The 20,099-nt window shown below is 50.2% G+C and overlaps 1 protein-coding gene across 1 annotated transcript in view; it reads right to left on the reverse strand.

Annotated features, from left to right (window-relative positions):
- Nucleotides 1–5,814, reverse strand: part of tnfsf12 (TNF superfamily member 12) — a 45,627-nt gene extending 39,813 nt beyond the window's left edge. The window contains exon 1 of the mRNA XM_043683454.2: nt 5,560–5,814. Coding sequence (XP_043539389.1) covers nt 5,560–5,787 — 228 coding nt within the window. The 5' untranslated portion in view covers nt 5,788–5,814. The remainder of the gene's footprint in view (nt 1–5,559) is intronic.
- Nucleotides 5,815–20,099: the final 14,285 nt, after the last annotated feature.

A 20,099-nucleotide genomic window follows, 5' to 3' on the forward strand; every position in this document is an offset into this window, starting at 1 on the left:
CTCATCCAGCACTTGGCCCATATCCCTCCAAACCCTTCCTATTCATGTACCCATCCAGATGCCTTTTAAATGCCGTAATTGTACCAGCCTCCACCACTTCCTTTGGCAGCTCATTCCGTACACACACGTGAAAAAGTTGTCCCTTAGGTCCCATTTAGATCTTTCCCCTCTTACCCTAAACCTATGCCCTCTAGTTCTGGACTGCCCCACCCCAGGGAAAAGACTTTGTCTATTTATCCTACCCATACCCCTCATGATTTTATAAACCTCTACATGGTCACCCCTCGGTCTCCGACGTTCCAAGGAAAACAGCCCCAGCCTGTTCAACCTCTCCCTATAGCTCAAACCCTCCAGACTGGATAAGGAGGGAGGATTTCCCTTTATGAAAGGGGTATTAATGATCCAGACGGGTTTTTATAAATCGATGATAGCTGCTCAGATTATTCCAGATTTATTAACCGTGTTTAAATTCAGAAGCTGCTACTCTCAGATTCAAACTCACAATTGTTGGCCCCGATTCCCAAATTATCACAATCATCATATCACAAGGACTTTCACGTCTTGTCCCCCTCAGGATGGATATATGAATAGAAGGGTTTAGAGGGATATGGGCTGGGTGCTAACAGGTGGGACTAGATTGGGTTGGGATATCTGGTCGGCATAGACGGGTTGGACCGAAGGGTCTGTTTCCATGCTGTACATCTCTATGATTCCTGTCTCCACTGTTGGTTCATTGTGGAGTTTTCTTGTCAGATTAATATACTCCATAAAGTTTCTCTTTAACAGCCGGTTCAGGGCTCACAAAATAACTTTCACACTTTTAATGCCCAGGTTAGGGTTCAAAGTGCGGCACTCCCTTGGCGCTGACCCGTCAGAGGGTCAGCGCCGAGGGAGTGCTCATAGTGTCAAAGATCAGGCTGCCACTGTTTTGGGGAATGTAGGGATAGATCGTCTCTGGCAGATGAACCCCAACGTATTCCCAATTGGACGCCCACTACTGCACTGGGGTGTGTGTGCGTGCAAGAGAGAGAGTGCGCGTGAGAGAGAGAGCGTGAAAGAGCGCACGCGAGAGCGAGAGAGAATGTGCGAGAGCACGAGAGAGTGCACGCATGGGAGTGCATGAGAGAGAGCGCGAGATAGTGTGCAAGAGAGAGAGACCGCGAGAGAGACTGCGCGCGTCTGTGTGTTGGGTGGTGGGGGGGGACGGTGGAGGAGTGGGTGGGGTGTTGCTGTGTGCAGACAGACTGCCCCATAGCCTGCAGCAGCAGCAGGGACATGCTTGTACGTGCTGCTGCAGACTGCCTACACCTTGCCAGCTCTGCCTGGCTTTTGACAGCCCACTGTGTCGTTTGCCAAGAGCTCACCGCAGGAGTGCGTCACTGTGTGGATGTCGGTTTCCAAAGGGGGCTGCCAGCAACTGAGAGGGCCAAGAGAGGTTTTTTTTTGTTGTTGTGTTTTTTTTTTAAAAAAAAAGCTCTTCCCCTCAGCAGTTCCTTCCACACCTGGCACGGAGCTCTGCTTGTGACGCTAAGAAATGCAAACAGTAAGGTCTGGTCATCAGTTTCCACTTCACGCTGCTCCCGACCCCTGTCCAATCCCCATCCAAGCCCTCCCCCTGGTGATCTCCTGGGTGGTGGTGGGTGTCCCCAAGTGGTCACCAGTGACCTCCGTTTAAGAGCAGCGTGGATGCCAGGAAAATCACATACAAATGTGATCCCACAGTCCACCATCAGTTACACTCACAATCAGGATGCCTAACATGCAGCTGTAACGTCAACTGAGATAGAAGTTAACATTCACTAGGTGTTGAACTGCAGCCCCTCCCATTGGCATCCACATTGGAAGCTGTAGGAGGCCATTCAACCCCTTGAGTCTGCTACACAGGTCACACCTTCTCAGATCACAACCTCAACTCCCGTCAACTTCCAATAAGCATAGACCCCCTCCTCGGTCAAGGATAAACATTTGCAGTGGTACATCAGGGGATTATAAACTGAGCAGGCTGGAGACTGCTCCCATCATACCCCCTTAAGGTGAGCACCAAAGAGCAATGGCTATCCTATACTGGACAGGAACAAAGCTTCCTTTTGATTCATTTACAGAATGTGGCTGGGCCAGCATTTATTGCCCCTCCCCGAGGGCAGTTAAGAGTCAACCACATTGCTGTGGGCCTGGACGCCCACGTAGGCCACTCCAGGTAAGGACAGCAGCTTCCGTCCTTAAAGGACATGAGTGAATCAGACAGATATCACCCCACCGCCCCCGACAATCAACAATTGATTCATGGTCACCAATTTCCCTCCATCTACCGCAGCCGGATTCGAACCCAGGTCCCTAGAACGTTACCTAGGTCTCTGGAGTAACACCGCGAGGCCGTCTCATCACTCTGCCACCTTTGACTGTGTAGGCTTGCACAGGGTGAGTATTGCTTCAGTGGCAGGCTGGGGGTTGGATAATAGAATTCTTGCAGCGATGATACGGATTCCCTACAGTGTGGAGACAGGCTCTTCGGCCCAACAAGTCCACACCGACCCTCCGAAGAGTAACCCACCCAGACCCATTCCCCATTACTCTGCATTTACCCCTGACTAATGCATCCAACTCACATATCCCTGAACACTACAGGCAATTTCCCATGGCCCTTCCACCCTAACCTGCACATCTTTGGGTTGTGGAAGGAAACCCACGCAGACACAGGGAGAATGTGCAGGTTAGTCGCAGAGGCTGGATAGTCGCCAGAGGATGGAATCAAACCCGGGTCCCAGATTCTGTGAGGAAGCAATGCTAACCACTGAACCATCCTGTCGTCCCAGGTAACCAGATGGCATCAGGAAACTTTTGTTTGGCCCAAAGGTCATGGGTCAACGTATACACAAGATCGACTCTGAACTGGAGTATACATGGTATTAACACACTTGAATTGGTGGAGGTCACCTCAGATGCCAATACAGAGGGCATTGGCAATGGCAACTTGCACTTCTTGAAGATGGTAAAACATCCACCTAGGTGTTTCATGGTAGTGCAGGAGGACAGACCAGGGAGAGGTGACCAGAAGCTTGGTCAAAGAGGGTCGGGCAATGTCTCAGAGGAAGAGGAAGTAGCAGCTGGAGAGCTTAGGGCTCGGGCAGCTGAAGGCTCAGTAACAGTCATACAGTACGGATACACACCCTTCAGTCCAACATGTCCATGCTGACCAAGTTCCCTAAACTGAATTAGTCCCACTTGCCAGCACTTGGCCCACATCTCTCCAAACCCTTCCTATTCATATACCCATCCAGGTGCCTTTTAAATGTTGCAATTGTACCAGCCTCCACCACTTCCTCATTCCATCCATGTACAACCCTCTGCGTGAAAAAGTTGCCCCTTAGGTCTCGTTTATATCTTTCCCCTCTCACCCTAAACCTATGTAGTCTAGTTCTGGACTCCCTCACCCTGGGAAAAAGACGTGCGCTATTTACTTTATCCATGCCCCTCATGATTTTATAAGCCTCTATAAAAAGGTCAGCCTCCTACACTCCAGGGAAACAATTCCCAGCCTATTCTGATAACTCAGTCTTGGCAATATCCCAGCGAATCTTTTCTGAACTCTTCCCAGTTTAATAACATCCTTCCTATGGGACAGATGTCAGAGGTAGTTTCTTTACTCAGAGAGTAGTCGGGGCGTGGAACAGTAGTAGACTCCAGGTGAGTGGTGCTGGAAAAGCACAGCAGATCAGGCAGCATCTGAGCAGGAAAACTGCTCATCATCAGGAATGAGACACAGTAGTAGACTCTATTGCTGGAACAGCACAGCAGGTCAGGCAGCATCCAGGGAACAGGAGATTCGACGTTTCGGGCACATTCCTGAAGAAGGGCCTGTGCCCGAAACGTCGAATCTCCTGTTCCCTGGATGCTGCCTGACCTGCTGTGCTGTTCCAGCAATAAAGTTTCAACTTTGATCTCCAGCATCTGCAGACCTCACTTTCTCCACAGTAGTGGACTCGCCACGTTTAAGGGATTTAAATGGTCATTGGATAAACATATGGACGAGAATGGAATAGTGTAGGTTAGATGGGCTTCAGACTGGTTTCACAGGTCGGTGCAACATCGAGGGCCGAAGGGCGCTGGAATGTTCGATTTACATCCTTGTCACGACAGAATCCCAATGGATTCCCAGCTCACCAGGGAGTGTGCACCCAGGGTGAATCCAGACTTGTAGACTGTAGGCAGAGCTTGCTCAGACTCAACCTAGCTCCCCCTGGCCCACACAGCAAGGCATCTCAGCCTTCTCACCTGAAGCAGGGCAGGGCTGGCAAGGGAGGAAGTCGGAAGGAGTTGAACCCACCACCTTCTCATTGGAAGGCAGTGGGGGGTGGGGGTCACAGGGGATTAGTGAGTCAGCTATGCTCCTCAGGAACTAAACCCTGATGTCTAGTGCAAGGGAAAACGCACCCCACTCTGCAGGGACCCGGGGGGAGGGAGGGAGGGAGGGGGCGATGCACACAGTCCTGGTTTGGTGGAGGGGGTGGGCAGATGGATAATGCACACAGTCCTGACTGGGGCGGGGCAGGGCAGGGAGGGGAGAGGGCAAATGCACACAGTCCTGAGATTACTGTCCTTCCAAATAAACCTGTTGGATCTTAACCTGGAGTTGTGTGATTTTCCACTGCGTCCACCCCCCTCCAACACCGGCTCCTCCACATCACGGGAGTATTGCACAGAGTCTACCCTGGGGTGGGTGGAGAGGGTGACATTGCACAGAGTCTACCCTGGGGTGGGGGGCGAAATTGCACAGAGTCTACCCTGGGGTGGGTGGAGAGGGGCGAAATTGCACAGAATCCCTGGGATGGGTGGGGGTGACATTGCACAGAGTCTACCCTGGGGTGGGGGGGGGGGGTGGGGTGGGGGGCGAAATTGCACAGAGTCCCTGGGATGGGTGGGGGTGACATTGCACAGAGTCTACCCTGCGGTGGGGGGGCGAAATTGCACAGAATCCCTGGGATGGGTGGGGGTGACATTGCACAGAGTCTACCCTGGGGTGGGGGGGGGGGCGACATTGCACAGAGTCTACCCTGGGGTGGGGGGCGAAATTGCACAGAGTCCCTGGGATGGGTGGAGGGTGAAATTGCAGAATCCGGAGGCGGGGTGGGTGGGGGGAATCGCACAGAGTCTGTCCTGGGGTGGGGGGGGGGGGGGGGGGGTGAAATTGCACTGAATCTGCCCGGAGGTGGGTGAAATCGCACACAGCCTACCCTGGGGGGGGGGGGGGGGGGAGAGAAGACCCCGGAGAGCAGCTGAACCTGCCAGGACCAGACAGACAGGGAAGAGGCGACACTCTGACCAGCAACACCAAAAACTGCAGATTAAAACCTCTCGCTGCTCCAACACTCCGCAAAAACAAAAACTCAGACAAACAAACTGCGCGAAAGCCACCCCCCATTTGACCAAATCAAAATGCATTTGAGCACGACACTTTCCCCTCGCCCCCTGTTCATTTCAAGCTCAGTCCACCTTCCCTCCCTCCAAATCCCGAGGAATGCCCTACCACCCCCCCCCCCCCCCCTCCCCAGCCCTCCTTACTTGTCTCTGAAGGCTACTCTCCCAGGCTTGCAGAGACCGGGACAGACTGCGACACTTGAGCCAGGACAGGACAGCCACAGCCAGGCTGGAAAAAGCCAGAGAGACCGCTAGAGCTGTCAGCAACGCCAAGCGGATCTTCCACCTCAGCCTCCTAACCCCGGCCATTCCTCCGACGCCCACCTGCCCCATCCTGCTGCAGACTGGTGCTCCGGGGACGGGGCAGGACATAAACTTGGCGGAGGAACTTGGCTCAGGACCTCCTTCATTTAAATATAATCTTCCCCCCACCACCCCCCCCTGCTCTTCCCCCAGCACCTTCCCTGAACTGTTAGGACTATTCCTCACACACCAGGAAGGACAGACCTTTGCCAACAGGAAACTGATTCCTTTTCCCAGTCTCCCCAGGGGACTCAACACTTAAAGAGGCATCGCTTGCTCTTGAAGCATCCTGTAGCCGAATAGCTGTCCGGCCAGCTCCACGCTGGCGAGACTCCAGAGACCAGCAAGCACTTTTCCAAAAAAAAAGGAGCTGCATTTCTGTAGCGCCTCCAGCATCTTCAGGCAGGCTCAGGCCGACAGGGCGGTCCATTTTTGAAGGGGTGGGTGATGTCACAGCTGCAGGCGACCAATCTGCTCACAGCGAGCTACCCAACCCCCCCCCCCCCCCCCCCCAACAATAAACTCAATTTGTTTTACTTTGTACTGATGTAAACTGGAAGATACTGGAGGAGAAACAAACTTTTGGAACGGGTGGGGTCCCTAAAGTCCACCAAAGGGTTTAACCGAAAGCAGACACCTCCAACAGAGCAGTATTCTCTCAGTGCGACCACCAGACCTTACGGCCTGAACTGGAGAGAGAAAAAGTGAGAGAGAAGCTATACCCAGTATCTGTTATTCGTATATAAACCACCCCGAGCACCTCGATTAGATTCCAGTCTGTAACTCACTCCCAGGTATCTGTTATTCTGTATATAAACCACCCTGAACCCCTCAATTAGATTCCAGTCTGTAACTCATTCCCAGGTATCTGTTATTCTGTATATAAACCACCCTGAACCCCTCAATTAGATTCTAGTCTGTAACTCATTCCCAGGTATCTGTTATTCTGTATATAAACCACCCTGAACCCCTCAATTAGATTCCAGACTGTAACTCACTCCCGGGGTATCTGTTATTCTGTATATAAACCACCCCGAGCACCTCGATTAGATTCCAGTCTGTAACTCATTCCCAGGTATCTGTTATTCTGTATATAAACCACCCTGAACCCCTCAATTAGATTCCAGACTGTAACTCACTCCTGGGTATCTGTTATTCTGTATATAAATCTCCCTAACCCCTCGATTAGATTCTAGTCTGTAACTCATTCCTGGCTATCTGTTATTCTGTGTATAAACCACCCTGAACCCCTTGATTAGATCCCAATCTTTAACTCACTCCCAGGTATCTGTTATTCTGTATATAAACCACTCTGAACCCCTCGACTAGATTCCAATCTGTAAATCACTCCCAGGTATCTGTTATTCTGAATATAAACTACCCTGAACCCCTCGACTAGATTCCAGTCTGTAACACACTCCCAGGTATCTGTTATTCTGTGTATAAACCACCCTGAACCCCTCGATTAGATTCCAGTTTGTAACTCACTCCTGGGTATCTGTTATTCTGTATATAAACCCCCCTGAACCCCTCGACTAGATTCCAATCTGTAACACCCTCCCGGGTATCTGTTATTCTGTGTATAAACCACCCTGAACCCCTTGATTAGATCCCAATCTGTAACACCCTCCCGGGTATCTGTTATTCTGTATATAAACCACCCTGAACCCCTCGATTAGATTCCAGACTGTAACTCACTCCCAGGTATCTATTATTCTGAATATAAACTACCCTGAACCCCTCGATTAGATTCCAGACTGTAATTCATTCTGGGGTATCAGTTACTTTGTATCTCAACTCGTATATAATGCACTCCCTGGTATCTGTTGTTCTATGTGAAGTACTCAAACCTTCAATTAGCTTCTAAACTCTTGACATTTCTGTAATTTCTAATTGATTGCAGCCCTTTTCTGCCATTACACAGTGTAGAATCATCTGGAATTCCACATGTGTGGAAAAACCAGGAGTTGTTGTCAGTCTTCAGAGGAGGAATGTGACAGCATCTCCACCATTGCCACATTAGGATCCAGGCCAGTAGACGTGATTGTGGTCTCAGTATAGATTTGAGATCTTTCTCGCTCGTTCTGCATGTCCTGCTATGTAAATTAGAATCAGTGTCCTCTGCTATCCCCTGCAAGTGTTTGGTTATGCCAAACACACAGTGGCATTCAGTGAATAAGGAGCAACGTCACTTATAGAATGGAGGACTGACATCTGAGAGGCAGTCTGTGTCGAAGAGCTGGCGTTTGGACCGAAATGGGCCAAGGGAACAGGTGCTAACCTAAGATGCCTCCAGAAAGTGTTGGCATTTGAGAAAGTGTCAGAAATGCAAAGAAGTGGTAATTGAAAGCAGGAATTGTGAGCGGAATTGTTGTGGGGACAACCAGGGAGGGGGGAAAATCAGTCAGATGAGTTGAGAATGGTGTCTGACACCGAACACGCCACATCCTGAATGTGAATGTTAAAGTGCTCAACGGTGTTAGCTTTCACGCTGTCTCTCTGTTTACACTGCTCAGGTTGCTGTCAATAACATCTCATTGTAGCCAATGCCATGAACCGGTCCCCAGCCTCTACTTTAACAGGAAGTAGATCAACAACGCAGAGGCAAAATACCACTCACTGGCTTTTATACTCATTTCAAAGCACTGCTCTAAAGTGATTCGTGTTGCTGAAGCTTTTCACCTTGCGCTCGTCAAGACAAACACAAGAATGCCACATTGGGCGGGGAGACGGCCTGGTGGCGTTATCACTGGACTGTTAATCCAGGTGGTGTCTGGGGTCCCCGGTTCAAATCCCACCACGGCAGATGGTGAAATTTGAATTCAGTAGAAATTTGGAATTAAGAATCTAAGGACGACCTCGAATCGATTGTCGGAAAAATCCATCTGGTTCACGAATGTTCTTTAGCGAAGGAAACTGCTACCCTTACCTGGTCTGGCCTACACATGACTCCAGACCCACAGCAATGTGGTTGACTGCCCTCTGAGCAATTAGGGATGGGTGCTAAATGCTGGGTCCAGCCAGTGACAACCTCATCCCATTAGCAAATAAAACAAAACTCCACATGATGACAAAATCTGTTCAACAGCAGGAAAGAGGCCAGACTGATTCACAAGGTGACTTTGGCAGCTGCCCCCACCATCACCTGACCTGACGCATTGAGGTCCAGAGTTCAAAAGCCACAGTGTGATTTCAATCTATCATTGATAGCGAGTGGCTCAGTGGTGGCGCCCATGAAAGTATGATCGATTGTGTTGTAAAAGGAAACACCACAACTGGTCCTTCGGTGAAGGAAATCTGCCATCCTTAGCCCGTCTGGCTCTACACATGACTCCAGACTCCACAGACTACCCCTTTAGCTGCCCTCTGTAATGGCTTGAGGAAGCCACTCAATTCAATGTTAATTTGGGATGGGGGGAACAGTTGCCAGAGATACCAGATGTGTTCCAGTTGGCTTTTTCCTTTGAGATTACAGAATCCCAGTTGTGTTGCTGCTCAAGGCAGCTTGCACTATGCTCTCATGTTACAGTAGTGACCACTTCCATAAAAGAACTCCAGTGGCTGTGAGATGATTTAGCATGTTCTGTGGTTGCAAAAGGAGCTGAAGAATTGCAATGTTTTCTTTTGCAAAGATTCTTTCCTCCCGGGTCAGGTACCTCTCCACTACCCTTCCATTACCGTTCTATTTGGTACAAAGTACGAGTCTCATTATTTCCAACCCCAGATACATCAAACCCCTCCCTGGGCTTTCTCTCTCCACAGATGCTGCTTTGACCCTTTGGGGGGGGGGGGGGGCCTTGCAGGGTTTCTTCTGCTTAGAGTCCAAAATAGCAGCCTCATCTTATCGGTTGCAACGGATGTGGTTCTGTCCCTGGCAGCTGGTAAGTGTCACTGCGCAAGAGAAACAGCCACAGAATCAGTGAAGAGCTCACCCCTGAGAGAACCTAGTCAGTCTGTCACTTTGCACCGACTCGTTCAGTCCAGTTAGTCCTGCTCCCTCTCACTCTTTCCTCACAAAGCTCCCATATCCATCTCCTCCTTTTGGAAGGTTTTAAGAAATAAGAACAGGAGGAAGCCATTCGACCCCTCGAGTGTCCTCCAAGTGTGGGTGATCCAACATTCCCCATGTCCATAACCCTTGACTCCCCGACTGATGTAGAATCTGTCTCAGCCTTCAATATACACAAGGTCTTTACCCCACAGCTCTCTGTGGTACGGAGGTCCATATATGGAATGAGCTGCCAGAGGGGGTGGTAGAGGCTGGTACAATGAGAACATTTAAAAGGATCGATAATTGAGTGGGAAGGGTTTAGAGGGATATGGGCCAAATGCTGGCAAATGGGACTAGATTAGGTTAGGATATCTGGTCGGCATGGACAAGTTGGGCCAACAGGTCTATTTCCATGCTGCACAACTCTATGACACCATCGATGAGAACAATTTCTTTGTCAAAACACCTCGGATAAATCACCTCTTGATCTCTTGAGCGTCAAGGATTTTTTACAGGAATGCCATTGGAATGTCAATGTCCAAAGTCATCCTTCACATTGAAATGTTATGTTTTGGAATCCTGGGAAAGCAAGAGGTGAGACCAGTTCTGGCAAAGAGTCACTGGAGTCAAAGGGTTAACTCTCTGTTTTTCTCTCTCTGCAGAGGCTACCAGACCTGCTGAGTTTCTCCAGTGCTTCCAGTTTCTCGAGCAAGAAATTAGACACTGGTTTGAACTTACAGAGTCACTTTGACCCACGATTCTAACATGCAAAGTCCTTTCATCAGTCCCATTTGAAAATATAAATCTCAGAGACTTCAGCAAAGTTACTGTACATAGCCATAGGAAGAACACTCTCTGTGGGTTAGAGTCATACCTGACACATAGGAAGATGGTGGTGGTTGTTGGAGGTCAGTCATCCCAACTCCCGGTCATCTCAACAGGAGTTCCTCAGGGTAGTGTCCTAGGCCCAACCATCTTCAGCTGCATCATCAATGCCCTTCCCTCCACCATAAGGTCAGAAGTGGGGATGTTCGCTGATGATTACACAATGTCCAGCACCATTTGCCACTCCCCAGATACTGAAGCAGTCCGTGTCCAAATGCGATGAGATCTGGACAATATCAAGGTTTGGGCTGACAAGTGGCAAGTAACATTCTGAAGAAAGGTCACTGGCCCTGAAACGTTAATTCTGCTTTCTCTCCAAAGATGCTGCGAAACCCTGCTGAGTTTCTGCAGCAATTTCTGTTTTTGGTTCAGATTTCCAGCATCTGCGGTTCTTAGACTTATGACATCAAGTAACATACATGATGGACAAGTCCCACAGGAGAGAAGCTAATCATTGTACAATGGCAGTATCATCACTAAACCTCCCACTGTCCATATTGTTGCTGGTACCATTGACCAGAAACGCAACTAGAATAGCTATACTGTAGCTATAAAGAGCAGGTCAGAATTCCCACTGCACTGGGAATTCTGCAGTGAGCAACTCACCTCCTGAGTCCCCAAAGCCTGTCCACCATAAGATAAAGAAGCAGAATTGGACCATTCAGCCCATCAAGTCTACTCTGCCATTCAAACATGGCTGTCTATCAGGCACACGTCAGGAGAAAACTAGCCACCAGGATACATGAACACCAACTAGCCACAAAGCGACATGACCCTCTCTCACTAGTATCCTTACATACCACTTCGACTGGGACAACACATCCATCCTGGGACAAGCCAAACAGAGACACGCGCAAGAATTCCTAGAAGCATGGCATTCCAACCAGAACTCTATCAACAAACACATTGACTTGGATCCCATTTACCACCCCCTGAGAAAAAGAACAGGAAATGACATCACCAGGAAATGATTAGATTCTCTACAGTGTGGAAACAGGCCCTTCGGCCCAACAAGTCCACACAGCCCCTCCGAAGAGAAACCCATCCAAACCCATTCCCCTACTCTATATTTACCCTTGACTAATGCACCTAACACTATGGGCAATTTAACACGGCCAATTCACCTGACCTGCACATCTTTGGACTGTGGGAGTGTCACCACAGGAAATGACATCACCAACCCAAAGAAACTCAAACATATAAATAGAAAGCGGGCTACACCACCGGTGCTTCAGTTGGAGGCTCACTGAAGATGTTACCTAGTATGGTGACGAAACATCTGAAAACGAACCTTCCAGCTCAGCGAGCAAACCTACATCCGCATACTCTCCATTTACCTGGATGGGTGCAGCTCCAACAGCACCTCACTAAGCTAAATACCAACCAGAACAAAGCAGTCTGCTTCATGGGAACCATAACCACCACCTTCAATACTCACTCCCTTTACCACTGCCGCGCAGTGTGTCTATAGGATGCACTGCAGCATCTCAGCAAGGTAGCTTCCAAACTCCTGACGTCTACCATCTAGAAGGACAAACGCAGCAGATACGAGCAAACACCATCCCCCTTGCCAGTTCCCCTCCGAGCCCCTCCCCATCCCGACTTGAAAATACATCGGCCATTCCTTCAGTGCCTCTGCGTCAGAACCCTGGAACTCCCTTCCAAACAACATCCCACATTACACGGGACTGCGGCAGTTCAAGAAGGCAGCTTACCCCCCCCCCCCCCCCACCTTCTCAAGGGGGCAATTAGGGATGGGGTGATAAATGCAGGGTCCAGCCAGTGACACCCATATCCCATAAAACATGAAGTACAGATAAGATCTCTGACTGGGTAAAAGATCTTTCCAGATCTGATGAGTTATTTATTCACTTTGACTTTTCATTCTGGTGTACCAACACTGTGTACACATCACTGTTGACTCTCTAGGTGCTTATCTTGTTGTTGGTGGTTAGAGTGTCCAGGTTTTATGAACTCACTCAACCTCTGGGTGTATCCTCCAAATGCCACAATGCCCCCCCATCCCCAACGGGACCTTTGCTCCTGGTTTAAGGAGTGACAAGGCTTAAGGCAGACAGAGTTTAATTTGGATTAATGTGAGGTGTTACATTTTGATCAAGCAATTCAGAGCAGAACTTACACACTTAATGGTAGGGCGCTGGGAAATGTTGCTGAACAAAGAGACCTCAGTTCATAGCTCCTTGAAAGTGGAGTCGCAGGTAGACAGAATAGTGAAGGAGGCGTCTGGTATGCTTGCCTTTATTGGTCAGTGCATTGAGTACAGGAGTTGGGAGGTCATGGTGTGGCTGTACAGGACATTGGTTAGGTCACTTTTGGAATACTGTGTGTAATTCTGGTCTCCTTCCTATCAGAAGGATGTTGTGAAACTTGAAAGGGTTCAGAAGAGGTTTGCAAGGATGTTAGAGTCATAGAGATGTACAGCATGGAAACAGACCTTTCGGTCCAACTCATCCAAGGATGTTGCCAGGGTTGGAGGGCTTGAGCTATAGGGAGAGGCTGAACAGGCTGGGGCTGTTTTCCCTGGAGCATCAGAGGCTGAGGGGTGACCTTATAGAGGTCTATAAAATCATGAGGGGCATGGATAAGGTGAATAGTCAAGGTCTTTTCCCCAGGGTAGGGGAGTCCAAAACTAGAGGGGCATAGATTTAAGGTGAGAGGGGAAAGATTTAAAAGGGACTTAAGGGAGAAGTTTTTCACGCAGAGGGTGGAGTGTATATGGAATGAGCTGCCAGAGGAAATGGTGGACAAGCAGGAGGCTGGAAGAACACAGCAAGCCAGGTAGCATCAGGAGGTAGAGAGGTCAACATTTCAGGTGTAACCCACAGTCCTGAACAGTCCTGAAGAAGGGTTATACCTGAAACGTTGAGTTCTCTGGCTGATGCTGCCTGGCTTGATGTGTTCTTCCAGCCTCCTGCCTGTCTACCTTGGATTTCAGCATCTGCAGTGTTTTTTTTTAATCTCAAACAGGAGGTGGTGGACGCTGGTACAATGACAACATTTAAAAGGCATCTGGATGGGTTTATGAACAGGAAGGGATGACAGGAATATGGGCCAAATGCTGGCAAATGAGACTAGATTAGTTTAGGATATCTGGTTGGCATGGACGAGTTGGACTGAAGGGTCTGTTTCCGTGCTGTGCATCTCTATGACTCTCAGGGTCCCTGGACACTTAACATTAACTCCGATTTCTCCCCGCAGACCTGCTGAGTTTCTCCAGCAATTTCTGTTTCCGTTAGTGACTTTAAATCCATTTGTTCTTGAACTTTCTACAAGTGGGAACGTCTCCCTATCTACTCTGTCCAGATTTCTCGTGACTTTGTAAACCTCCATCAGATCACCTTCTACTCTCCAAGGAGAATAGTCCTGACCTGTGTTGTCTATCTTCACAGTTCACCCATGGAACTATTCCCTTGGAACCTTTTCAGCACTCTCCCCAGTATGTCCATGTTCTCTCTATAGTGTGGTGCCCAGAGCTATACACAATATTCCAGCTGAGATCGAACCAGTGACCTGTGTTAGTTCAGCACAATCTCCCTGCTCCTGTACTCAATGTCCTGATTAATAAATCTCAAGAACAAGCAAGCTTTATTAACTTCTCCCCCCACCTTGAGCTGCCACCTTTCGTGATTTATACATACATTTGCCAAAGTCCCTCTGCTCTCACACGGCTCAAGAACTATATGTTTTATTTTAGACTGACTGTCCATGTAATTCTCACTAAATGCATCGCTATTGATCTGTCAGCTGCCTGTCTATTTGTCTACATAATTTAGGAATTCTACACTGTCTTCCTTACTGGTCTTCCAGGTGTTGTGTCATCAGCAAGGTTTGAAATTGTCCCCTGCACACCAGAATCCAGATCATGGATATATTTCAGGGAAAACAAGGGCCCCAGTACTGACCCCGAGCAACCATTCTTCAGCGAGTGTGTCAGTATTTACAGGGGGGTACCCGAGGGGAGCGAAAAACTGACTGTTTCTTCTTCAATAATTCCCGGGATGAGGGTGATACTGTCTCGACCCAGCATTTATTGCCCACCCCTAATTGCCCAGAGGGCAGTTACGAGTCAACCAAATTGTTGTGGGTCTGGAGTCACATGTAGACCAGCCCAGGGAAGGATGACAGTTTCCTTCCCTGAAGTGTATTAGTGAACCAGACGGGTTCTTTTTCTGACCATCAATTCATTAGACCCTTAATGCCCGAACTTTATTCAAATTCTGCCATCTGTCATGGTGGGATGTGAACCCCGGTCCCCCAGATCATTTCCTGGGTGTGGGGAATAACAGGCCCGTGCTAATACCACCAGGAGACATTGAGGACCGCAGATGCTGGAGATCACAGTCGAGAGAGTGGTGCTGGAAAAGCACAGCAGGTCAGGCAGCAACTCAGGAGCAGGAGGATCGACGTTTCGGGCAGAAGCCCTTCATCAGGAATCCAGATGAAGGGCTTCTGCCCGAAACGTCGATTCTCCTGCTCCTCAGTTGCTGCCTGACCTGCTGTGCTTTTCCAGCACCACTCTCTCAGCCATAATACCACTCAGCCATTGCCTTCCCCTAGAACTGTTACTGTTACTCTCTGCCTATTTTTTCTGATCTGCCTTCTGGATGAGGTGGGACTTGAGCTTCCCAGTCCAGGGGTAGGGACACCACCACTGTTTTATCACACAGTTAATGTTGCATCCACATTGCCCCTGCCACGTCCAGCTATTGTACAACAATCCCTTCATTATCCTCAAACAATAATTACACTCGCTCTTATTCCCCTCATGGGCATCGATAAAAAGTACAGAATCACAATTATTATAGTGCAGAAGGATGCCATTCAGCCCAGAGTGCCTGCATCTGTTACTTCAATCCAAATAACCAGCTAAATTCCTCTCACATAGAGTCATAGAGATGTGCAGCATGTAAACAGACCCTTCGGTCCAACCTGTCCATGCCGACCAGATATCCCAACCCAATCTCGTCCCACCTGCCAGCACCCGGTCCATATCCCTCCAAACCCTTCCTATTCATATACCCATCCAAATGCCTCTTAAATGTTGCAGCCTCCACCACTTCCTCTGGCAGCTCATTCTATACACACACCACCCTCTGCGTGAAAAAGTTGACCCTTAGGTCTCTCTTATATCTTTCCCCTCTCACCCTAAACCTATGCCCTCCAGTTCTGGACTCCCTCACCCCAGGGAAAAGGCTTTGCCAATTTACCCTATCAATGCCCCTCATAATTTTGTAAACCTCTATAAGGTCACCCCTCAGCCTCTGAAACTCCAGAGAAAACAGCCCCAGCCTGTTCAGCCTCTCCCTGTAGCTCAAATCCTCCAACCCTGGCAACATCCTTGTAAATCTTTTCTGAACCTTTTCAAGTTTCACAACATCTTTCCGATAGGAAGGAGACCAGAATTGCACGCAATATTCCAACAGTGGCCTAACCAATATCCTGGACAGCCGCAACATGACCTCGCAACTCCTGTACTCAATACTCTGACCAATAAAATGGCTCAATTGGCAGGCCTAACATATGATGAACGGCTGAGGATCCTGGGATTATATTCATTAGCGTTTAGAAGGTTGAGGGGAGATCTGATAGAAACTTACATGATAATGCATGGCTTAGAAAGGGTGGACGCTGAGAATTTGTTTTCATTAGGTGGGGAGACTAACACCTGTGGGCACAGCCTTAGGATTAGAGTGGGTCAGTTTAAAATGGAAATGAGGAGCCAGAGATTGGTGGGCCGGTGGAATTCACTGCTACGGAGCGATTGGAGGCCGGGACGTTAAATGTCTTCAAGGCAGAGAGTGATAAATTGTTGATCTCGCAAGGAATTAAGGGATACAGGGAGAGTGTGGGTAAGTGGTGCTGAAATGCCCATCAGCCATGATTGAATGGCGGAGTGGACACGGTAGGCCGAATGGCTCCTATGTCTTATGGTCTAATTGATCTTGCCTCCACCACATGCTATACTCATTGTTCGTCAACCAATTTAACCATTTCTATTCTATTTGACAATTCTGTTCTATACCAAGTCCTCAGTTCTGCTAGGCAGCATTCAACTGGTCCTCTGTTTCCACAGTGAGCTGTTCTAAGACCATAGGAGGAGCAGAATTCGGCCATTCGGCCCATTGAGTCTGCTCTGCCATTCAACCCCGGCTTTGTGCTCTGGTACGCACTTTGAGGTTCATGTTTGGAAGGGAATTGAATAAAGGCAGGGGAGGCAATGGCCAGTGGTATTATCGCTGGACTGTTAATCTAGTGGCTAATGGCCTGGGGACCCAGGTTCGAATCCCAGCATGGCAAAATCGAGAATGGAGAGTCTAATGATGACCCTGAATCCATTGCTGATTGTTGGAAGAACCCATCTGGGTCACTAATGCACTTCAGGGAAGGAAACTGCCATCCTTACCTAGCCGGGCCTACATATGGCTCCAGACCCACAGCCAATATGGTTGACTCGTAACTGCCCTCTGGACAATTAGGGATGGGAATAAACGCTGGCCCAGTCAGTGGCGCCCTCATCCTGTAAATGAATTTTTTAAAAAATCTTCAATGAAGGGGTAATAATGCAGGGCTGTGGGGTAAGAGTAGGCAGAACTAAGCGGATACCATTATCAAAGGGCTGGCACAGGCATTATGGGTTAAAAGGCCTCATTCTGGGATATAGGGTGTGACAGTAACTGTAACCTTACATGCTCCCAAAATTCAGCACAACGCTGGCGTCTGGAACATGGTACAAGCTGTGCAGACGCAGGGTCTGTGGCCATGAGATGTCAACCATGCTACTATGTCACACAGCTCTGTCCTTGGGTCCGTTTCACTGCCTGTGCTGAATTAGTGAATTCATTACCAGATGCACAGTATTTAACTCAGTCCGAGGTTAGGGCTGACAGCGGTATACATACCCGGGACTGACAGGGCTGGTCTTGTATACAGACTGGGGTGGGGGCAGGAGGGTGTAGGTTTCAAGATGCAATAGAATTGGTGAAGGCAAGAGGTATGAGGTAGAAGCAAGGGGCTAAGGCCGAGGTAGTCAAAAACTATATGTTTCGGGTCAGAGAGGGGATTGAACATGGCTGTGAGGCCCCTCAGAGGTGAATAGTCAAACGTTATGGTTAACAGAGCAAGGTAATGGAAGGGCTGCTGACATATCTGGAGGGAATATGTAAACATCCCCTGGCACACTCCCCAACCAAGGGAACACACACCCGCCTTAAATACTGTCACACCCGCCCCGCCCCTCGGGGACACCCACTGTAAATACTGACACACTCCCCCCTCCCCTCAGGGACCCCCCCCTGTAAATACTGACACACTCCCCCCTCCCCCCGGGGACCCCACCTGTAAATAATGACACACACCCCCTCCCCTCGAGGTGCCCCCTGTAAATACTGACACACTCCCCCCTCCCCTCGGGGGACCCCCGTGTAAATATTGACACTCCCACCTCCCCTCAGGGACCCCCCCCCATAAGTCCTGACACACTCCCTCTTTCCCTCAGGGACCCCCCCTGTAAATACTGACACACTCCCCAGTCCCCTCAGGGTCCCCCCGTATATACTGACACACTCCCCCCTCCCCTCGGAGACCCCCTGTAAATACTGACACACTCCCCCCTCCCCTCGGAGACCCCCTGTAAATACTGACACACACACCCTCCCCTCGAGGACCCCCGTGTAAATACTGACACACTCTCCCCTCCCACCATGCACCTCCCTGTAAATACTGACACACTCGCCCACCTCCCACCCCCCTCGCCCCGGGGACCCCCCTGTAAATATTGACACACTCCCCCCTCCCCTCGAGGACCCTCCCCCCTGTAAATACTGACACACTCCCCCCTTCCCTCAGGGATTCACCTGTAAATACTGACACACTCCCCCCTCCCCTCAGGGACCCCCCTTTAAATACTGACACACTTCCCCCTCCCCTCGGGGACACCCCCCCTGTAAATACTGACCCACACCCCCCTCTCCTTGGGGACACTCCTGTAAATACTGACCCACACCCCCCTCCCCTTGGGGGCCCCCCTGTAAATACTGACACACTTCCCCCTCCCCTCGGGGAGCCCCCTGTAAATACTGACACACTCCCCCTTCCCCTCAGGGACCGCCCCCTGTAAATACTGACCCACACTCCCCCCTCCCCTCGGGGATACTCCCTGTAAATACTAACACATTCCCCCCTCCCCTCGGGGACCCCCCTGTAAATACTGACCCACACTCCCCCCTCCCCTCGGGGATACTCCCTGTAAATACTAACACATTCCCCCCTCCCCTCGGGGACCCCCCTGTAAATACTGACACACTCCCCCCTCCCCTCGGGGACACCCCCCTGTAAATACTGACACACTCCCCTCTCCCCTCGAGGATACTCCCTGTAAATACTGACACACACCCCCCTCCCCTCGGGGACCCCCCTGTAAATACTGTCACACTTCCCCCCCTCCCCTCGGGGACACCCCCCTGTAAATACTGACACACTCCCCCCTTGAGGACCCCCACTGTAAATACTGACACACTCCCACCTCCCCTCGGGATCGCCCTATAAATACTGATACACTTCCCCTTCCCCTCAGGGACCGCCCCCTGTAAATACTGGCACACTCCCACCTCCCCTCGGGGATACTCCCTGTAAATACTAACACATTCCCCCCTCCCCTCGGGGACCGCCCTGTAAATACTGACACACTCCCCCCTCCCCTCAGGGATACTCCCTGTAAATACTGACACACTCCCCTCTCCCCTCGAGGATACTCCCTGTAAATACTGACGCATTCCCCCTCCCCTCGGGGACCCCCCTGTAAATACTAACACACTCCCCCCTCCCCTCGGGGATACACCCTGTAAATACTGACACTCCCCCCACCCCTCGGGGACCCTCCTGTAAATACTGACACACACCCCCCTCCTCCTGGGGACGCCCCCTGTAAATACTGACACACTCCCACCTCCCCTCGGGGATACTCCCTGTAAATACTGACACACTCCCCCCTCCCCTCGGGAACCCCTCTGTAAATACTGACACAATCCACCCTCCCCTCAGGGACACCTCCTGTAAATACTGACACACTCCCCCCTCCCTAAGGGAGCCCTGTGTAAATACTGACACTCCCCCCACCCCTCGGGGACCCCTGTGTAAATACTGACACACTCCCCCCACCCCCCAGGGACCCCCCGTACATACTGTCACACTCCCCCACCCCTCAGGGACACATCCTGTAAATACTGACACATTCCCCCCTCACCTCGGAGATCCCCCCAGTAAATACTGACACACTCCCCCGTCTCCTCGGGGTCCCCCTGTGAATACTGACACACACACCATCTCCCCTCGGGGACCCCCTTGTAAATACTGACACACTCCCCCCTCCCCTCAGGGACCCCCCTGTAAATACTGACACACTCCCACCTCTCCTCGGGATCGCCCTATAAATACTGATACACTCCCCCTTCCCCTCAGGGACCGCCCCCTGTAAATACTGGCACGC

Source organism: Chiloscyllium plagiosum, unplaced genomic scaffold, assembly GCF_037043375.1.
Source record: "Chiloscyllium plagiosum isolate Xiang-an unplaced genomic scaffold, Cpla_swu_hap1 HiC_scaffold_44, whole genome shotgun sequence".
NCBI classification, from domain to species: domain Eukaryota; kingdom Metazoa; phylum Chordata; class Chondrichthyes; order Orectolobiformes; family Hemiscylliidae; genus Chiloscyllium; species Chiloscyllium plagiosum.